Consider the following 22,455-nt stretch of genomic DNA (forward strand, 5'->3'; position numbering starts at 1 on the left):
ATTTACTGGTTAAAGAAAACATACTTTTCACAAACAGATTTGGCATTTTTCTCATTCACCACTCCTATCGGTTTGGAGAGGTCTCGGAACACGAGGGGATTGTTCAAATCCAGCTCCTCGGAGGTGTAATCTGAAAGAATCCAGGGAAACTGAGGGAAATAAAAGAATAAAATTAATTCTACAAACATTTCAGGTGCTTTACTGAAGACTACTGAATGGGTATTGCTTTCAAAAACTCCATCGCCCAGCAGCATTTATGTCAATGAAATCCTTGATTCTGAGTATTATCTCTTATCTCATCTCTTCGCTTAATCGGTAGGAGTAGTCAATTTACTAAGAAACATCGTGTATAAACCATCAAAACCCGGACACAGAAATCACATTTTAAATAAGCCAAGGGAAACTCAGAACACAGTAACCATATATTAATAAAACTTAACAAATAACAGATTTTTGTTCCATGCGTTATCAAATATATTCTAAACTTCTTAAATCTCTCCTGTTGTGAACACAGCTTAAGGAGGATTTTTAAAAGAAGGACACCTTACCACTGGATATTGGGCCAGATCATTGTACGTTCTCCCGGCAATTGTATTCAGCTGAATGAGGTAGTCAAAGTTGGTGATTTCCCTATTCACCCACTTCTGCTCAAGAAGACAGAAAATGGTAGAAAACATTTAAGCTTCAAGTGTGAAAATATGGTGTCTAGGGTACAAATTAAGCATTCCAGTTTTCAAAATGATGATATGAGGTATTTCTTCAACAAAGAAATGAAACTTTTCAGGAAACGTTATCAAGACACATTGTCAGAAACATTTTTTCAAGCAGATTTATTGCACTGGTGGTGCTGCACTTGTTAATTGCACTAAACTCTTTAGGAATAAGAGTGGAAGCAGAGCAATTAGGTCCTTAACAGTGAAGAAAAGGGAGATTATCATGATCTTCTGAATGAGCTCCATTTTTCAATTTTTCTGCATATTGATATATATGGATTCAGTCTTCCATGTTAAGGCTTCAAATACGATATTCCTTGTTAAAATCGGATTTTCACTACGGGATGATTTCAAGCCCTGCATCTTCTGTAGTTTCTAGAAAAACTGCGTGCAGTTTCTGAAATGAACTTCGTAAAAGGACAAAATGTCCCTCAAACTCAGCACTTCATAGAAACCTTGCCCCACAAATGTAAAAATCCAAAATAAAAAATGACATATGGTTTTGTTTTTATTAAATAATGAAGAACACTATAATTGAATTTACTATGCAAAAAAAGATTGATTGAAAGCTTAACCTCCTCTTCTTCTTTATCTAGGTATATGCATCCCCCATGGATCTGGATGTGCTTAAAATGTTAACAAATATTCAGTAGCTATTTCTACAAAGGCTGAGCTAGTTCATCACAGGGGCCTGCATGAGCTGAGTGCGAGACAACAGTCCATTCAAAGTGATTTACTGAATTATGGTCTCAAATAACAAACGCCTTTTTCCCTTGCCGTTGAAAAAGCGTGACGTGAGCTGCGATAAATTTTTTTTTGGAAATTCTTTCTGTAACGGCAGTGCCTTATTTCCGACGTGTCATCAAACACTGCACTGATTTTCGAAATGGAAATTCTTCCCTGCCATTACTATACCATGGTTTCAGCAGTCCTGAAGTCTTTTTGAGAATCCCACCGACTGCAGGAATAATGATGCCCTGGTGAATGTTGAACTCTCACCTGCGTCAGTCCAGATGCTTTTAACAGTTCCTGAGGGGAGCGAGTTCCATACAGGTTAGGCGAGCGCAGTGACAATATGCGACTGTACACTTTGTTCCTCACCTGCAATGAGAAATTTACCATTGGATATGGGTTATTAATGCCCAAAGACATAAACCCAGCCTGAGATGTGGTTTTCATTGTAAATGAATAAGAATATATTCTCCGTCGATGATATCGGCAACTTCTTTCATTGTCTCAAAAAAGCAGGACCATTACAGAACGTTTGATGCACAGCTCAGTGTCTACAGAACCCAAACAGCTAAACAGTCACTCACCTCTTTTTTAAAATTGAGGAAATAATTAGTTTGATCGATGAGGAATATTTCCAAAGCCGAGCGCCGGAGGTTGAACCTGCGAAGATGTACCTCTCTAATTTGAAGGAGTGGCCATTTGAAGTCATAGCCGACGCCTGTCATGACACACAGAGAGAGAGGAGAAAGCGTGTTACGAGTCTTACTATGCACAGTTCACTTTTTTAAAAAACAATCACATTTATTTTCAAGCCAAGCAGACAGGCTGACAAACAGAAAGTTTGTGTACTTTGAGCAAACTTAAATAATAATTATCCACAATACACAAAACAAATGTATTTCTCAATCTGAAAATAATAACAGTTTGAATGATTTTTCTTAATGGAAATGCATTACAAGTTCTTTACCACTACACACACCCGAAGAAGCCTCCGCAGTCCAAACATTGTTTCATTTCTTCTCTTTTCAGCATGGGATAAGCCTTCACTTGTTTCTTTGCCACACCACTAACTCATGCCACTTTTACTGCACAAAACCTTCTACAATTTATGTGAAATCCCACATTTTTATCAACTGAATCTAGATATAATGGGATACACCTGGCTTGGGTCAACATTGCCAGCTTCAAAGCAGGGGGATGTTTGCTGAGATGTGGTGGTCCCAGATTCAATGATCACAGGAATCCTAAAGTTTACCTTGGTTAATGAAGTTCTGGGTAAATGATTAAGTGTCAATCAACAGTCTAGGAAGACAAAAGGTGAGAGCTCCTTGTTCCAGGAAGTATGTGTGGAGCTATGTGAATCTTGCTAAGAGAGCTTGCTCTTTTGGGGTTTTTAGGGAACTCTTGAGTTCTTGAGTGAAGAATCCCTCAGTTAAAAACGGCCTCTCCCGGTGAGTGTGTGCATTTTTAGAATAGGGAGCACAGTTCCTATTCTGTTTGGTTTAGAAGGCAGCTTTCTCTTATTTTGGCCTTTGTAGGCATTAAAAAAGAGTTTGAAGTCTTGGTAACAGTCTGGGGTTTTTCTAGGTGGTTAGGACATTAGGCCTCTGGGACACCCTATTTGAAAGTTTGTACATAGTGTAACTTGTGTGTTGTATGATTATGTTGTCTGTTGTTTAGTGTGTCTATTGTTACTGTTAAATATTTGTTTAACACATGGTACCTGAACTATTCTCTGTTCACCAAAGCTGTGCCAGAGAACAAATAATTCATATTATTGGCAAAATCTTAACATGATTATTTATTTTACATATTGATTTATCTGTTTGGTTATTTACTGAAATTTCCCTAGTTTCGTAACCCCCTATTTGTAACAATATGAATATTATTTGTCAATGAGATACTGAAGTGTGCCAGAACTGCACAGATTTTCATCTGCATTTCTAATTTGATAAACTACATGCTTTCTTCTGCATAGGTTTTTGGCATGGTGCAGATATGAGTCTTCTAGCTAAGTTTCAAAGACTGTTCTAACCTTCCTCCTTTTCCACACTGCCATCGTAGAAGTAAATATGCTGGGTAGTGACTTCCAGACGGCCGGAAATGACATCCATCACAGTGATGAGCTCACAGTCCTCGGAAATGACCAGCTTTTCCTTTTGGCTCTGCTCCTCAGTCTCGTTCCTACAGGAGGTAGGGAAAAGCAGTTTAAAGGGACACTTCTCTGATAACTGAGGAGTTAAAAATTTTTGCCTGAATTTCAGCTATCACTAATCATTGATTCTGACAAAAATGATTGCTAGTCTACGGAGATTGCACTATACAGATAGCATCAGGTTGATAAATCAAAGGAGATTGAGAAGCGTCCAGTTTCAGGTTTAGTCTAGCATTCACATTGCCTGTAATCAAGGAATGCTGTTTCCCACAGAGTGACATGAATGACTGAAGTGTGTACTTTCCAAGAATTATTTCTGGGGTGGCTAGTCTGCAATGCTGCACTCAGAGTCTCTAGACTTTGGTACAATCTGAATGCGTACAATTTTAATGCATGCCCTCTCTAAGCTTTTTATCCATTTTTGAAAAACTTTTTATTTAGCAATGAAAGGGTTTACAAACAGAACATAACCAAAACAGCAGAATAAACATTTGCCTTCAACTTACATTTTTGTTACATTGTATATATAAAATGAACTACTGTATTTACACTATGCCAGCAGGTATGGAGGGCCATACAAAAAAAAATATACAATTGTTTGTAAGAAACACAACCAATAACAAAAAAGTCCACACAAAGATATCACTGCATATTTTCTCGTAAACTAGAATCAGGTCCCTGTAGGGAGATAAATTTAATCCATGTTTCCCAGTATTTGCTGAACCTGTCTGCCTGCAATCTGAGAGAAAAAGTTATTTTTTCCCATTATATACTGTAGCTCTCATTCACAACATTAACCCATGTGTTGGAGGTTCTTTTATAAGCCATTTTCGTGTAATTGCTTGTTTTCTAGCTGCTAGAAGAATCCCTAATACGTATCTATCCTTTACTTCAATATCATCCAAGTCAAAATTGCCCAAGCTCTTTGTCCATTTTGAGGACGTTTTTTTAATTATTAAAATTAAGTTTCACGTTGCAACGCGAATAAGCTGCACAGGGAAAAGGATCAGCTAGTAAAGAACCTATTAAAGGTTCTTCCTTCGAAAAACAAAAACTCCACAACTCCCAGGCTGAACGGGCGAAGGGATTTACCCCACGTCTGTCAGTGTGCACAATACTGCCAGCTGACTTTGGGCATGACGAGAGTGTGGTCGCAGTGTTGAGACAGAGCCGGATACTCACAGGTTGTTGCCTCCCGTTGGGTCATCCTCTGGCAGCTCCAGCATGTCATCCTCCAGGTCGTTCACCTTTGCCTGCTTCACTGCCTCCAGGAGCAGAGACTCCGTGGTTGGCTGGTACAGTTGGACGCCTGTGCCGGGGGAATATATAAACAGCCATGGGCGCGAGGCAGTGTACGCCCAGTCCATCGCAGGGCACACACTGACACGTCAATCTTCCCAGTGTCAGGGATGTCGGAAAGGACGAACTGTGGAATGGCAGGAGAGCGAAAAGACCCTATGTGTAGCGGCGAGACGGGGGATAGCCCGGGCTCAGCTGTTCAGGGAATGCCGTATAGAAATCTATGCCCTCAGGTAGCGGACGTGGGGGGACCTGGTGCTAGGCGGGTTTCAGGACATCCGAACGTCAATGCTGAGCGAAGGCAGACTGAAAGACCCGGAAATATATAGTCCCAGAGAGAGAGAAACACCGTAAGGACAGCAGAGAACCGGAAATGAGAGACAGGACAGAGAAGGAGCACCCTCTGGCCAGCAGGTCTTTGGGCTGTGGGATGAAACAGAAACACCTGGAGGAAACCCCATGAAAACACGGGGGGAACATACAAACCTCCACCCAGATAGCACCCAAGGGCCACAGCGCTGCTTCGTAAACTTCCCGCTCCTCAGCAGCCAAGACTGGTAACTGTCTACACAGAGGAGCCGAGGCCTGAGATCTTTCCGGAAAACAAAGCCAGGGCTCTGTGTGGAAGTGTGGACCCACCCAAATCATCCTGCAGAAGACCAGTCGGTGAACAAGAATACCAGTCTCACCGAGATTGTCGCGCAGGGCACTGGCTTCTCTGTGAGGGTCAAAGTTGTAGTTCTGAACAAGTTTCAGCCGCATGCGGGAATAGTTCTCTGCGCTCGACACTTTCCAGTGCATTTTGCTCTGCTGCCTGAAACGAAAAGCAGAGTGGAAATTGTTGGGCGACACAAGGTAAAGGGAAGCGAACACGAACCAAACTTTCCTCCTTCCCCCTATAAACGGCTGCATTTCAGAAATAGACGCAAAAAAAACCACTTTAAACTTCAAGCGTCTGTTTTAAGGTTTAGAGGAATGGGCCACACCAAAATGGAGAGGATATGCGTTTTTACCTGTGGGCCCAGGGTCCCCTCTCACAAACCAGGCCTCGCCGCGCTGCCTTCCACTGGCGAAGGACGGTGTTCTGCTGGTTGTTGATTAGTTTCAGCATGCTGTTGTAGCGCAGGTTCTCTTGACGGGCTTTGCGGGTGAAAGGCTCCACAAACAGCTCCTAGGAGGAGAGACCAGAGCTGTCACTGATCACCTTCCCGTTAAAAAACGTTTACCTTTATCACAAAAAAACTTCTATAGCATGGGCCGTTACAACCTATTATACATTTTTCACTACTTGTTTTACTTGTGTAGTTTGTATCTTAAGATGAGTGATGGGTACAGAAAAGTCTGCTGTCCCTTTAGTACAGTACTAGTTAAAAAGTAGGCTCGGTAGCTACTGGAGGCATAATACTACCCCGAATACGAAACTCACCTGGAATTTGAGCTTGCTCTCTCCTTTGTCCCTCTCCCGCTTGTGTAAGTTCACCATGAAGGCCTCGTAGCAGTCCTTCCAGTAGACCGCCATGGCCTCGTGACCCCTGCTGAACATCTCAATCTCATACTGCTTCATGTACGGAATGATCTAGAAACGCAACGCAGCACCTGTGAGCAGCCCATTCCGTGGGCCTTACGGCAATTGGAAAGTTGTTTCAGAAACAATCGCAGCGAGTATGGTAAAGAAGTTGGGCAAAAGATGCATTTCCGAATCTAAGAGCCCTCTAATGGAGATCTTCTCCACCGCAGTCCTAACGGGAATTGTAACTTCTAATTTTAGATCAGACGTTTTAGGTGTGTTATTCATTAAAATCATGAGGAATTGAATCCATCGGGGAAATAATCAAAACGTATTCATCTGTGCAAAGTCCTTATATAACATGGCATTTCTGGGAAAGTGCATTTACACGGAGCTACCGACTCATATCTGTCAAGACCAGACTCACATATTTATCGAGGTAGACCCGCCACTCTTCAGAGCTGCAGTAGACCTGGAAGTCCTCGAAGAAGGAAGGGCTGCCGTTGGTGTCGGGCAGCGAAGGCAGGTGCAGCTCCATGTACAGCAGCTTGTAGATCTTGGAGAGCAGGGTGCGGATGAGAGGGATGAGGAAGGAGTAGGTCTCGGTCTGCTCCCGAATAGACTTGCTCAGGATGCCCTCCAGCTTGCCCAGGAGGTAGCAGGCCTCGTCCTGACTCTCGATCGCCTTCGTCTGCAGGATGGTGTTCAGCTTCGCCGTGGCCATGGCGCACACCTGAGAGCCAGGGTATGATGGGATGGGGGTGGCGAGAAAAAGAGGAAGAGAGAACTGCAACGCTTCCACTCTCAGATGAATCTATAGTCCTGCTCAGAACTCGTCAGCATGGGCTGTTCATCCCAGAACCAGAAAAAAGATTATTGAAGGATCAACCACATTCTACTTTCTGCACTGTACATAACATGATTTTGCAGCCACTTCATGTTATCTTGTGTGGATCTAGAACTGAAACTTGTCAGGTATAAGATCAGATTGCATTGTAACAAAAGTCTCCAAATATTCACAAAACAGTTCTCAATTAAGACCTATCTAATATTGATGGACATTTTTAATTTCAACCATGATTAGACTACTGTAACACCTCAGTGGGCTATCTTCTTAACTAATAAAAAAGGCCCCGAGTTTTGCATCTTGTGCTCTAAGATGCAACATGACCCCCTCAAGATGGATGATCATTATGTCACTTCTTGAGATTCTTGGGCATAAGTGCACGACGCTATGAGAAATGAAGTAAGAGTTTAATCAGACAGGTTTAATGTTATAGTGGGAAACCATACCTGGAGATTCTCCTGTGCCATAAAGCCCAGCAGAAGCCTGATTCCAACCTGTGAGAGCTGCATCCACTGAGTGCCCGAGGAGTACCACACCATCAGACTGTCCATGAGGGTCACGGCCTCCTCCAATACCTAACACACATAGACATGTGACAACCAATGGCTACAACATCATAGGCCTTCCCCTCCCTCCTCACTGTCAATAATGAGCTCTCAAGGTGGATTTCAAACGATTACATTTCCCCTTGTTTTTAAACATCCTACAAAGTTTTATGGTAAACCTCGGATGCACCAAAAATCGTTAAGTGCATATGCAAAAACAGCTGTAGTGCATTGCTGGATTTTTCATTGTTTACTGGCATTTTTGTACAGTATGCTTAGAAGGTAAAGAGTCCCCATCAGAACTAAGAATGCTGTACACTGGGGGTGGTGGTGGAGGGGAGTCCCCATTACCTGTAAAGCGCTTTGAGTGGAGTGTCCAGAAAAGCGCTATATAAGTGTAAGCAATTATTATTATTATAATTAATTATTAATGAACTATTAAGTCAGAAACCCAGGTGGGGCATTCATTGTTCAGGCTTACTCACTGAAATGACAATGGAAAGGGGAGTCACAAGAAAATCTACATGGGAGATAGACAACTGAACTGATAATTCCAGAAAAGATCAAAACCTCTGAGGACCATGTGATTGAGTACTTATACCTACATATCGCTTACTAGCAATTCTACAACCATTTGTTTTTTCATATGAAAATTCTGCATTAAAGCATATTTCCTTTAAAATAAAATTGAACAGCAAGAAGGACTTAACTGCTTATGAAAATAGAAACAATATAATAGTCGTGGCTTAAGAATAAGGAAGCAGCCACCCCTAACAAAACTAACCTGTCATCTCAGTTTTTAAAATCTGCATCTGCAGTTTAGCTGACTGCTTGGCATTTTGTATGGTAAGAAAAATATTCTTCCTTTGCCATGTTTTGCATCACATGCATTTCAAGCATGCATGCTAAATATTGAATGTTCACAAAAAGCATTTCCCCAAAAATGTATTTGCCCTCAAACCAATGGCTAACAGTGAAATGCAGTCAGTTAATCTTGCAGCAATTCTCTGACAAAGGACCTCACATCAGCTTTACTGACAAGAGACAAGGCCTGCTGGGTACTCACAAAGTTACTCTTACTAACCTACACTGGATTGGACACCGGATCTAGCACACTAGTTCTACATTCAACCATCAGTTACACAGGATTTCTGTTGAATGTAACATTCAAACATTTACTGTCCACTTGATAAAATAACTACATTTTTCAAAAGCTTACTAGAAGATTTTCTATTCTCTCTCTTAAAGCTGGATCGTGAAATAAACACAGAAATAGAAAAACTGGCATATAAAGTGCTGTACTGCAAACAAACTGAGAAGGAAAAAAGCTTAATAAATGTGCTTTGTCTTGACTTGATTTCATGGCAATAGCTTTCGTAATGCCAAAACTAAACCGAATACGAGCTCTTATATCTATAATTTTATAATTAAAAGTAATTATCTACAAAAAATGGATTATACACCTATCAATCGTCATAAACTTATTTATTAACTTACAAAGCTTAACAAGCTACTCAGATCCTCTCCTGGAAGTGCAGTGCATACATTAAGCTGCAGACTTAGTACAATTGTAAGATTAATGATTTTTATTTCTCAGCAAGTATGACAATAGAATGTCATACATTCTATTGGCCTTCTGGCTGGTTACCTTCTCTGTCCACATAGCTGGGTTCACCAGACCCTCAGCCTGCAAGAAGTCCTGTACAATATGCAGGAGTCGGACAGCATTCTCTGTATGAACAGGCAAGGTAGCTGCAGTAGCTTCTCGGTTGTCGGTCACTGCCCATTCCAGCATCTTTTCTAGAAGACTGAAAGAGAAACCTTGAGTAATCCTTTGTTGCCAGAAGCACTAACAGATCAAAGTGGGAAATAGAAAAAATAAACAACTTTCGTTGTCTTGGATACAGACTACATTTGGTATAATGGCAGAGTTCTAGAGAAAATCAAATCACTTTGCAGCTAATGGTAACCACAGTATCCCATTCTTCAAGATGCAAGACGAACTAGGTCATGGTATAAACTTCACATGGGTATCCCCAGAACAGGAAATCTTGAATTAATACACATGAAGAGGTGTAATCTGACACTGAAATTGTAAATTGAATCCATTTAATAATAATAACTATTTAATATAAAGAACCTACCAACAACATGTATAACATAGTTAAATAACAATAAACACCATTCATTTATCAGAAACAAAAAAAAAAACTTTCATTTGAAGTCAAAGACAAATTAATTCTTAAGAATAAGAGTAAGGGAAGATACTTTAGATAGAATACTTTGAAAGAAGCTAAGAACAATTGTAATGACCTTCCGGAAAACTCTCTCTTATTTTAGGTCAGCAAACAGAATGGCAGGCCAACTTTTGGTCAAGGAGAATCAAGTGGCCCTCAGAGGCTGACAACCCACCCCCCGTGCCCACCACCAGCGGAGTTACGTACCTCAGTTTGATCTCATCTGCGGGCTGCAGCAGCTCGTTGGTGGTGCCCATCTTGGTCAGGGCGGAGAAGACCTGCCCACGGTCCAGCCAGGCGGCATCGTCGGAGCCATCCAGCCCCCGCCACATCACGCAGAGCAGGATCTCGGTCAGCATGCCCGTCAGCTCCTCCTCGACCCTCTGAGGAAACCGCAAGGAAAGAGGAAGACCGCGCTTCACCAGGGTGCCAACTGCAAGGTGAGAAGCTTAGCACTGGCAGGGCGTACAATGACTCGGAATAATTTGATTCACCGGTTTCAGGGAGAAAGATGCATTTAACAACGATGAACTCATGATTTCAACATCTGACATGTTTTCCTACCAGCAGGCATCACCCTCTCTCAACTGTTAGCCCAATGAAGCTAAACAGGGTTGAGCCTGGTTGGTACCTGGATGGGAGACCTCCTGGGAAGCTATGGTTGCTGCTGGAAGTGGTGTTAGTGGGACCAGCGAGGTGCGCCCACCCTGCGGTCTGTGTAAGTCCTAATGCCCCGGTATAGTGGCAGGGACAGTAGTGTAGTAGTGGGCGCCGTCTTTCAGATGAGACGTTAAACCGAGGTCCTGACTCTCAGTGGTCATGAAAGATCCCCGGGCATTTCTCGATAAGAGTAGGGAGTTATCCCATTGTCCAGGCCAAATTTCCCCCCCTCAGCCTTAACCTTGGCCTCCAAATTGTCCCCATGTATGATTGGCTTGCACTTGCCCTGCGATGGACTTACACCCTGTCCACGGTGTACCCTGCCTTGTGCTCGTTGCTTGCCGGGTAGGCTCCGGCTTCCCAGGACACCGTGTGGTATAAAGTGGTTTGGTAAATGACATGACATGACACGACATGACATGTTTTCCCCATTTACCAACAAAATTTGCAAAATATGAACACTGAAGCTGTTGTAACATATCAGGAGCAACAAAGGTTTTTGTAAACTAGTCATTGTCCTCTGCCTCCGGCACTGCTTGGATGGATAACGATACCTAACTGTTGTCCTTTTCCTCTGCTGACACTTGGCCAGCCAATCACCATTCTTTCAGAATGCAGAAAAGATGGGATATAAGCCAAAAGCCAAAGTAAGTGTTTACTGTGGCAAAATTGGCCCTTTGGCTTATTTTATAACCACTTATAAGTATTTTATACTTACAGTCCAGAAAAGCACTCTACCAAGTGGACACTTACATAAAAAAAGGACAGACAGGCACTCATGCTTTGTTTGAATGCCAAAAGAGACTTGACTTGAATTGCGGTGTCTTAAACTCACACACTTTGAAAGGCAAAAATAAACATTTTCCTCTGGACTGGAGAACTAGCAAAAAGAGCATGTGTCACTGCACACGCATTCTTCACCTATTTAACAAACCGATTTCTGTCCTAAGCAAATAATGAACTCAAATAATTTGATCTTCAAAGTACTTAATCCTGGACAATGGCCCAAAACATCGCGTTGACCTAATGTTCATCCCTCCAAATGGGTGAAGTTGTTTTCCAGCCTTCTGATATCACCTTATTTAACCCCTTGCCCAAGGAACATCACCACCTTAAAAGCTAACAACACTCGCCTAACATTCGACGCATTTTAGATTCTATGCAAAAGGAATTTATTCCAAATTAAGAGGAGCAGGATAAGAACTAGCACACTGAAAGGCGTACAAAAGGCAGAACTTCTTCTAATTACCTCACTTTATTGCTGGAAAACAATGGAATCTTCTCAGCCAACCAGGAATGCTTACTGAACCATAACTCAGGCCAGGGTCATCAAAATATTAACCTTCAGTCCCTTTATCATCATTATTAATTTCCTCATCATCATCATTAAAGGTAAGTAATAATATTTTGTGCTGTTATGTTTACTAATACTAAGATTTGCTGTCTTACGACAGTAAATCATCAAAAAGTAGTATTTATTAACAGGACCAGGCTATCAGTGTGTCGAGGAGTTGGAAAATAAAGACTGAGGGCTTATCACAACCTTTGGAAGAGTGCTATTCTATATCTATATCTTTTTTCATTAATTCAACTGTCACACTTACTTCCTTACTTACTTACATCCCAGCTTTGCTGCATGAGTATTCTGTATTTTTTTCTTTCAGATCTTCTGCTGAGTAGTTAACATGCTTAAGCCCACAGCTATCACAGCAGTGTGAGCCCACCTCTGCCACTTCATTGTTAACCAGCAGCACCTGCTGATCTGTTAATTGTTAAAGCAGACCCACCACTGTAGCTGGTTTGGGACAATCTAATTCTTTCAAGTTCTTAGCGATTGGTGAAGCCACAACAAATAAGCATGTTTTTGTATTACTGCCATCGTGGAATGATCACAAACACAAATGAAGTTAAAAGGTTAAAAAGTTTATCCAAATATACTACTCAAGTAATCTAGTAAACACTAAACCCCTAACAGGAAGATTTTAAAAGTCAAATGGTTGGGGTTTTTCTTTAGATTTCAATTTTGAGAGCTTTTCTTGTTAGATTTGTGGCAGGCCTGTAGTGCAATCATGACAAAACCCTTTCAGGGAAGGTTTACTAAAACAAAAGTAATCTTCACAGCTCTTAAAACGTTTCATTCTTTAGTCTTCAAACTTTTTTCATGACATATTGCTTGGGCAGAGCAGGTAACTCTTAACTCAAAGCACTTTTCTCACTGAGAACAATGTGTCTGAACCACATTTTCTTTCAGACTCAGTCTGCTCACCTTGGGCGACAGCATAGCACAAGGAAACCTGTATCAAAAACCACGGCCCTGGACCACCCCCTCCTTTTCCCAGTTACCTCGGCACTTGCAAAGGATTCATTCAAGGAGAAGTCGTCGGTGAAAATGAAGCTGTCGTCCATAAAGCTGGATGTCTCTCTTTCCGCCTGGAGGCCGGGGAAAGGCCTAGAGGTCTCCAGTGGCGAGGGGGTGCTTGGCATGCTCCCAGGGGTTTGACTGCCGCTGTCCACCTGCTCGTACAAGTGCGTCCTGGACAAATCTAAACTCAGCCCTCCTGCTTTAGAGGCCCACGGCTTTGTGGTAGCTTCCGCTGGGGTGTCCAGAGAATCAAGATCCCCATTATCCAACGACTGGCTCAAACTATCAATGGATTTGTTGTCAGCCAAGCTATGGCCTTCAACCCCATTCTTGTCATCCTCTAACCTTCCGTGAACATCTCCGGATCCTTTTTTCTCCAAGAGGGAGCTGGACACGCTGACCCTGTTCTTGGTGAAATCCAGGCTGCTCGTACTCGCAGTGTCCGCTTTATTGCTGCTGCTGCTGCTGCCTTCCTGGGCCTCACTACTGTCCCGAAGAAACAGCTTGACCAGAGTCTCCTGCCAGCCGAGCTGTCTGGAAATCTGCTGGGCCGCATCCTGCTGCGACTGTAGCAGCTGGTAAAGCTTTGAAAGGGAGGACAAAAGACACGTCAGGGGGATTTCTAATTCCAGAGTAAGTCCATAATGTAGAGTGGGAAAGGAAACGTCTGAAGTAAAAGCACATTTAGCCAAAATGATCTAGGAACAGAGATATCATATTATGTATATGTTTAAGAATTAGAAGAAGGAATTCTAAGTCTTAAAAATCAATCATGGGTTAATCCATCAAGAACGAAACATGGACGTATATTATGCTGTAATGAGAATGCATTGAAGCAGGACTTCCTTTCCTAGCACTAGATGGAGTCCTTGTTCTACCCAAACTTGAGCTTAATACATCTGCTGGAGACAGACAAAAATCCCAGACAAAAATTATTCTAACATGGCAGCAGTCTGTACTCTGTAGCTTGTAACTTGGAATTCAAAAAGTGGAGATTTTTAGCAGCAGGTAGGAGGACTATTTCAATGATAACAGCTCGAGATGTGCATATTTTTCTAGATTCAAAATTGGCTTACAAAAATCTCAATTTACAAAAACCAACTTAAAGCTCTAATTTATTCTTGAAAATTTTAAAATAACAGCCACCAGTGATGATGGTAATATGGAAAAAAAAGTAAATTGATTTCAGATATAAAAATGAACCTCACATGCTGCCTTTCCAAAAGTATTCAACCCCTACCAATCATATCACATTTCGATGACTTACAAATAACGTCCGCAATTTTTCCAAAGTTCTTTCAGTTCTAACATGTTTGCTGGGATCAGCTGATGAATTGCAATCAGTAAGTCTCACTATAACATTTCTATTTCTAGACTCAAGTCAGGGCTTTGACCGGGCTTAGTCAAGAACATCAATACTGTTCTTGCAAAACCACTCCAGTGCGGTTTGGCCTTGTACTTTCAGGACGTTTTGCTAAAATGTATATTTTCCACACAGTTTTAGATATTTTTGCTGACTCAGGCAGGCTAGTCACTCGGATCTGCTGTACTTTGCTCAGTCATCACTCTGCTTCAGACGCATTCCCATAACGTCATACTGAGACCACCGTGCTTGACAGATGGTGATGTGCTGCCTGCCTGTCTGGCACAAGACTAACAGATTGCATTTAGACCTAAAAGTTCATTTGATATATTAAGTGTGACCATAGCCAGCAGCTATATCACCCTGCAGCTCTCAACTGGCTACCCACTGAAGCTAAGCAGGGTTGAGCCTGGACAGTTCCTGGATGGGAGACCTCCTGGGTAGCTATGGTTGCTGCTGGAAGTGGTGTTAGTGGGACCAGTGAGGGGTGCCCACCCTGCTGTCTGTGTTTGTCCTAATGCCCCGGTATAGTGGCGGGGACACTATACTGTAGTGGGCGCCGTCTTTCAGATGAGACGTTAAACCGAGGTCCTGACTCTCAGTGGTCATTCAAGATCCCCGGGCATTTCTCGATAAGAGTAGGGAGTAAATTTCCCCAGGTATGATTGGCTTGCACTTGCCCTGCAATGGACTGGCGCCCCCTCCAGGGTGTACCCTGCCTTGCGCTCGTTGCTTGCCGGGTAGTCTCACCATGACCCTCACCAGGAAAAACGTAAGTGAAAATGGATGGATGGATGGAAAGAAGTGTGACCATAAGCTCATCTGTCACATCTACAGTATATCTCATAAGAGATTTAAGAGGAGACTTCTTCATTAATGGCTTCTTTTGTGCCAGTCCCCCTTAGGCCAGGGCTTTGTAGGGACCAGCAGTGACCCCTCCATTTCACCACGATCCTGTTTCCTTTTTGCCACTCAGCTCAGTTTGGAAAGGCAGTTTTTTTGACTGCCTGATTACACATCCCACTGTTTGACTAAGTGTTATGATGCATTCACCTTTTTAATGATAAACAACGCTGTACGTAAAGGGATAAGCAACCTTCTCCTGACCTGTGCCTCTCTGACTTCTTTTGAAAGACAGTGGTTTGAAGTATCATTATGCAAGTTGTGTCCTGAAAGGCAACACCTAACTGAAGGAATGCACAGTGACACGATTTACTCTGATTTAAGCTTGATTACACACACAGAGATCATTACCCTAATTTGTTGACCTTTCACACTATTCCTTTGCACCTTAACTGATTTAGGGTTGCCATTCAAATGGTAATCAAAGGGGTTAAATGCTTAAGCCACTGAGAATCTTCTGATCTTAAAATCTATGTTGTAGATTTATTAGTTTAGAGTAGATTGTAAAGATACTAAACGTAAAGTCTTATTTGAAAGTGTTGTAATTGCAAGAACAGACGGCAGTCGTTGCAGGGGAAATACTTTTACAAGCATGTGCTTGTCTTCAAAATCTTCAAAACAGTAAAAATAGTGGCTTCCGCCCCCCCTCATTTAATAATAATATACAATATTTTCACAAAAAATAGTATTAATCACGGCCTTGATATGTGTTGCATATTAATAAAGATGCTATTACCAATGACACAACTACTGTCCTTTAATAATTCAGTCTTTTTACAGGCATCTTTTTTTCACTTTTGTTGTTTCATGCCACAAATTACGCTTCAGAATTCTTTATCTCAGGAATATGTTTGAACTAACCATAACCCTCACTGCTACATGATTGATCAGAAATAAATGGAGTTAACCTGCAACTTTCAGCATGTATTTCTTTACTGGCAGATTTATTCAGCACTTCCTAATCATCTGATAATCTATTTGAAGATCACTTGCTACTAAAACTGGAACTAATTTAGTTACTGTATTAACCTTGCTTTTTACCTCTCCATTACCTCCTAACGTATTACTAAGACAGCTAAAAAATTTTTCCATAGAGGGCTCTTCAATATATTTTTTTATGAAAAATGTACCACACTTGATGTTGGCAGCGAAGTTACTCACCTTTTTGCACACTAGTAATCGAATGTTAAGTCCTGCTTTGTGGGTCAAGTGCACAACAGACATGAGATCTTTATAGTTCACCACTGGGTCTAAAAATAAATACAAAAGAATATCTTCAGTAACCTAACAAAATAGGTCAGCATTTAACCTCAGTAGTTATATCGGAAATTGCCTTACCACAATATAACCTACAAACGTCACTGACACAGTTGAACACACATTACAAAACACAACTAGGCATCATCTAAGGGTATGATGCTTATGGTTATCTTTGTCTTTAGCAATGACCAAAACTCCCTACTGAAAGGAAATGAGGGACAAAATAGAAATGTCAAGACATGTTACTCTGCACAGGAGAGTCCCTATTGCAAGACTAGTTGCTTAAACTTCTGACCACAGGTTTACAGTACTTATGAGGACAATAAAAAAATAAAAAAAACCTTATATCATTTCATTTTTTGAGATCTAGCAATAATTATATATACCTATTTACATGTGGATATATTTAGAAAAAAGTATTTAAACTTTAAAGAGATGTAATTTTCTACAAATCTTTACCATTTCATAATTTAATGTTTACTGTTAAATAGAATAGTTCAGCAAACAACATGAAATTTAAATCTGTAGTTTTGGAAATAGAAAATGCTACTTCATATTTTGGTGACAGTGTACATTATATATGGCATATATGAATATTCATTTTGACTTTTCACAGGGTTATAAAGTAGAACAATATCAAGTGGGACAATCAAAGGATTCTAATTTTCACACATTTCTCCCAGGTAAGCAACCACATACAGCTAATTAACCCTTAATAGGGCTCATTAACTCAGTAACCATAAGCCAGGTGTTTTCTTGAAAAGGAAAGAACTGAAAACTAATTTAAATGTGCCACTAAAACAACTATTTGCTTCAAGAAATTATACTTCCATGACGAGGTTGTATCACATTTATTTTGCAGTTTGTTTTTAAAGAATTACCCGCATTTGAAATCTTAGAGCTGCCCAGAATAGTACCAGAACAGAAGAGGTTTCCTCTTTCAGCTTACCTGAGGTGAGCACCTGGTTCAAAAGGTTTTTAATAAGCGAGACGGTAATGGGAATTTCATTGAAGAGGAGCATCATCCCAGAGTAGCCCACTTCCCTCAGCTTGATGCGTTGTTTGCTCTTCTCATACACTTTGTCGCTCTTCAGCATCCGCTCAAATACCTGCCAAACGAAACACAAACCACTTAACCAGATCTGTCCTCAGAGGCCTGCAGCCACTAACGATGTGCAAGGAGGCTGTTGGTCCTGACTCTCTGTGGTCATTAAAAATCCCAGGGCGTTTCTCGAAAAGAGTAGGGGTGTAACCCCGGCGTCCTGGCCAAATTTCCCATTGGCCCTTACCAATCATGGTCTCCTAATAATCCCCATCTATGAATTGGCTTCATTACTTTGCTCTCCTCCCCACTGATAGCTGATATGTGGTGAGCGTTCTGGCGCACTACGGCTGCCGTCGCATCATCCAGGTGGGGGCTACACACTGGTGGTGGTGGAGGGGATCCCCATTACCTGTAAAGCGCTTTGAGTGGAGTGTCCAGAAAAGCGCTATATAAGTTTAAGCTATTATTATTATAATTATTATTATTATTATAATCGTGGCAGCGAAGCCAGGAGGATCGCTTCATACGGAGATGAACAAAATCGGTTTTCCTAATCTTACAATGGAATGATGTTCCAATGGACTATTATTAACGGATTATTAATCCTGGCGGGAACTGAACTGTGCAAGATGCCATAAAATCACGAGACCTTGAAAGCAAAACGCACAGCATAATAGACGAATGATATTATTTATCAGGAATGAAAAGTCACATTCTGGTCAACAGCAATCTACAGACTGAAAAGTACAGTATATCTTTTACAGACCAGCAAAAGAACTCAGTCCATGCAGTTTGGAGTAAAGTAGTTTGGAGCACACACACTGTGCTAGGGTTGTCCAACTCTGGTCCCGGACGGCTTCTGTGTTTGTGGGTTTTTTAATTACAACATCAGCTCTTAAGAAACTAAATCAACTGCTGAGTGGCTTAACTGGTCCTATTTAACATTTTCAACCATCTTCCCAGGAGCTGCTACTTTGAAAAGCTCTTGTAAAACTGCAGACTACCTGACCGCTGACTGGTAACAGAGGACAAGAAACAGAAATAGCACACAAGAACAGCAAGCAATTCAAAAAGATTTTAAACGTATGTTTATTTCTCTTCAGGACTAATTAAGAAATGTTGAAAGAGGATTCACGGTACAATAAGACATGAGTAAGAAGAGGATTAAATATCAAACTCCCTTCCTGTTTTCAATCTTTCTTTATAGAACAGATTTTGAGCATGACCTTGCTCCAGTGTAATCTATCATTTCTTCCCTTTAAGAGAGTCATTGAATACATGACATAGATCGAGATGAGATAGAAGCTAACCCATTAGCAGGCACTTCTGATGTCACTGGAATCACAGAAACCTGGCCAACAGAAAATGCTCTAGAGGAATTTACACAATTACATACTTGGCTACACTACACTTGGCACTATTAATCAAAAAGAGTATTCAGGTTCAGGAACTTTCAGGAAGGTTCAGGAGTTAGCAGAATCAAAACTGTCTGAATTGATGTGGGTCAGACCCATTAAAGAACGTTCCATAGTTAAAGCAAGGTGTATGTTATATAGACCACCAAAAGCAGATGCTGTTTATAAGTCTATACTGTATAATGAAATTAAGAATTTCCGTGAAGAAGAAATAGTTTCTTATTTGCAAAAGCAAAACCTTTATTTAAACGAATTCATTTGCTATATATCTGCCCACGCCTGAATCGTATCTCATTCCTCCTGTTATCGACCTCACTGTATTCCGGCTGTCTGCGGACCAAGTAAGCGTGAGTCATTTGCTGCCCCAGCATTAAGTTTAATGAGTTGAGACTCGCATGGGAAACCTTCTTAAATGCTTTCTGCATTTAACAGCCGTACAGTGAATGTTATAAGCACTATGTGTACTTTTAATTGCTTCTTCATAGAATCCTTGATGATTTGTTAAGCAAGGATTACCTCTATGGAATCTACACTAACTATCCCCGGTCATACCATGTACCAGCATGTTTTAGACATTCTCCTTTTTGTCTATTGAAATTACATTAACAAAACATCAGTCCTGTGTCATTTTCCTTGTTTTTAACCATTATTTTCTGTAATGTAAGACACCAGCAGACAGACAAGTAGCAGAGACACAAAATGGAGAGTCCTGCTACCTCTCCTCTCACCTTAAAGACCAGGTCCCTCAGCCGGTCAGTGTATTTGTAGTTTGGGAGGAGACTGTAGAAAATCTCTGCATTGCCAGGCTCAAACAGCAGCAGAAAGAGTTGGTCCCTGGCCGCACTGGTCTGTAGCAAATTCAGTAAAACTTCCAGAATTCCACACAGCTGTCAAGAGACAAAAAATAAGAAATTAGCCCAGACAGAGGCTTGCCCAAAAAATGCCACTGGCACTCAGACAGAAAACATGTCCTGTACAGAAATTCAGTCTTGTTTGGAAAAGGCTAACTTTGTATGATTTGTAATCACTGCCTTTTTGAAATGCAATCGATCACCTGAAATGATAGAGCTTTAGTGGCAATGGACTGCAAAGAGGTGACTTAAGCCTTCTATCTATGCATTACCTGAACAGCTGTTCCACTTTAAACAACTTCAGACAATGAAAAATGCAGTTAAACATAAGTATAACCTATTCCTATTGTCTGATAAAAAAACTTATTTTACTTATTTTATTTTTAAAATGCCATCCGTGTGTGAAACTAGCTTAAACAGGAGCCAAGAATGCATGAAAACAGCCTAAAAAGCCTCTATAAATATTCAAACTCTCTACAGAAAAGTACAGGTCATTTGATATATACTGTAGATATTGTGGCATGGGGTGTTTTCACCTTAACTTACAATAAGATTCATATTGTATGGTTCTTATGTACCGAACAGGTGAAATACAAGAATACACAAGGGCCATTCATATTCACATGATAATGAAGTCATTTATCATTTCTTACATTTGTAATCAAATACATTTTTTCAGCTATGGGTGCATGCAGTTCAGCAATGCAGCTGTGCAAAGTTACTTAAGCCAGCAGCTACATCACCCTGCAACTCACATCTGGCAGCCCCCTAAAGCTCAGCAGGTGTGAGTAGGGGGCACTCACCCTGCAGTCTGTGAGGGCTCTAATGCCCCAGTATAGTGACAGGGACACTATACTGTAAATGGGGTGCCGTCCTTCAAATGAGACATAAAACCAAGGTTTTGAATCTCCGTGGCCAATAAAAATCCAGGGGCGTGTCTCAAAAGGGTGTAAGGGTATAACCCCGGCATCCTAGCCAAATTTCCCCCTGGCCTTTACCAATCATGGCCTCCTAATAATCCCCATCTCTGAACTGATGTGTGGTGAGCGCACATTGGCTGCCATCGCATCATCCACAGGTGGTAGTGGAGGAGAGTCCCCATTACCTGAGTGGAGTGTCCATATTAGTAGTAGTAGTAGTAGTAGTAGTAGTAGTAGTAGTCAGAAATGTGTAAGACAAACCATCAGAGGAAGCCCAATACAAAATATAGTTTATGGAGTACAGAGGTCTGTATGTCAGCAGAACATTTAAGATCTGAAAAAAGAAAGAAAGACGGTTCAAAAACACAACTTCTTCTCCTTCTTACCTGCTCTTCATCACCGATGGCAGCTATGTACCCCAGGATGCTCTGCAGCTCCTCCTGGACCACCCCTTTGCTAATATAGTACTTGAGAAGTCCGCAGAGAGAGGCCCGGATGGTCTTCATATCATCCTCACTCAGATCGCTCCTCTTACTTTGAGTCCTGAGGAGAGGAAGGTGCTCATCACTTCCAGGCATGAGCTCTAAATACAGGACTATTCTGATGTAGGGCACCGAATAGAACAGGAAACCTAATGTGTAGTTAACATTTTTTACGTTTTCTCATGATTTGGACTTTAAAAACATTAATGATATATTAAGACAAAAAATAACATCAATACAGTGAACCAAAAAGCACCATTTTTTCCCACTTTCTTACTCTAGCCAAAAGAGTCCTTTAGCATGGCTGCAAACACTTATGGGCCCAATTAACAAATGCCTTGTTTTACATTTATTTTATTTATCCTTTTTGAAGTCCACAATGTTACAAAATAAAATGTTAAAATTTTTATATAGCTTTTAGTAAATGTTACATTAGTATTGAAAATGTTTGTGTTGTTTACTCATTAGAAAATTTTACTTGTTAACTAAGTTAATTGCTTAATTGAAAATTCCATTCAATAGGCTCCTACAGTATCATGCACACCCTTCACAAAAAAAGGGCACATTATAAACATTAATCAATACTTTAGATTCCAAGCCATACTGACAACTTGATAATAGATGCCTGCAAATCACAACCACCAGGAATGGTTTATCACAATTGAACGATTGCTTTAAAAATTTACAGCTTTACTAAAAATGGGAAACCAGACTCCTGATAATCATTCACAAGATATCCGTGACTGAATTCCAGACAGGAAAAAAAGTGTGCTTTCATAGAAACACATTTCATGTTGTGGACGAACGCTGAAATCTTTTGCAATAGAAGAGAACACATTTGGGGTTGTAAAAGAATTGCAAAGCCCAGACTGGGTGTTACTGTAACAATAACTGATTCCACCTAATATCTGGTCAAGGTAAAACACATACCCATAATAGAGGCGAATGGTGTCCAGAAGAAACTGCACCCCATACTTCTTTCTGAACTGCTTCCGGCTGTCTTTGATTATAGTTGACATGTATTGTATGTGACCTTCACAACAAAGAAACAAAACCACAAGGTTAATTGATAAATACCGACACAAATTTCTTTCTAGACACATAAAACATGACACAGCTTTAGTACACAACAAACTCTGAGAATGTGATTGGTTTCCCT

At 40.9% G+C, this 22,455-nt stretch overlaps 1 protein-coding gene across 2 annotated transcripts in view; it reads right to left on the reverse strand.

Annotated features, from left to right (window-relative positions):
* Window positions 1–22,455, reverse strand: part of nbeal1 (neurobeachin-like 1) — a 132,267-nt gene that overhangs the window by 20,625 nt on the left and 89,187 nt on the right. For both annotated transcript variants that reach the window (XM_088606748.1, XM_088606747.1), the window contains 19 exons: window positions 22,227–22,329; window positions 21,201–21,357; window positions 19,772–19,930; window positions 17,533–17,692; window positions 16,485–16,573; window positions 13,039–13,641; window positions 10,243–10,418; window positions 9,447–9,606; window positions 7,700–7,828; window positions 6,834–7,139; window positions 6,326–6,475; window positions 5,913–6,070; window positions 5,589–5,713; window positions 4,783–4,909; window positions 3,481–3,629; window positions 2,030–2,163; window positions 1,713–1,814; window positions 549–644; window positions 25–149 (listed from right to left, as the gene is read on the reverse strand). In XM_088606748.1, coding sequence (XP_088462874.1) covers window positions 25–149; window positions 549–644; window positions 1,713–1,814; window positions 2,030–2,163; window positions 3,481–3,629; window positions 4,783–4,909; window positions 5,589–5,713; window positions 5,913–6,070; window positions 6,326–6,475; window positions 6,834–7,139; window positions 7,700–7,828; window positions 9,447–9,606; window positions 10,243–10,418; window positions 13,039–13,641; window positions 16,485–16,573; window positions 17,533–17,692; window positions 19,772–19,930; window positions 21,201–21,357; window positions 22,227–22,329 — 3,208 coding nt within the window. The remainder of the gene's footprint in view (window positions 1–24; window positions 150–548; window positions 645–1,712; window positions 1,815–2,029; window positions 2,164–3,480; window positions 3,630–4,782; window positions 4,910–5,588; window positions 5,714–5,912; window positions 6,071–6,325; window positions 6,476–6,833; window positions 7,140–7,699; window positions 7,829–9,446; window positions 9,607–10,242; window positions 10,419–13,038; window positions 13,642–16,484; window positions 16,574–17,532; window positions 17,693–19,771; window positions 19,931–21,200; window positions 21,358–22,226; window positions 22,330–22,455) is intronic.

Source organism: Lepisosteus platostomus, chromosome 14 (assembly GCF_059453375.1).
Source record: "Lepisosteus platostomus isolate fLepPlt1 chromosome 14, fLepPlt1.hap1, whole genome shotgun sequence".
NCBI lineage: Eukaryota > Metazoa > Chordata > Actinopteri > Semionotiformes > Lepisosteidae > Lepisosteus > Lepisosteus platostomus.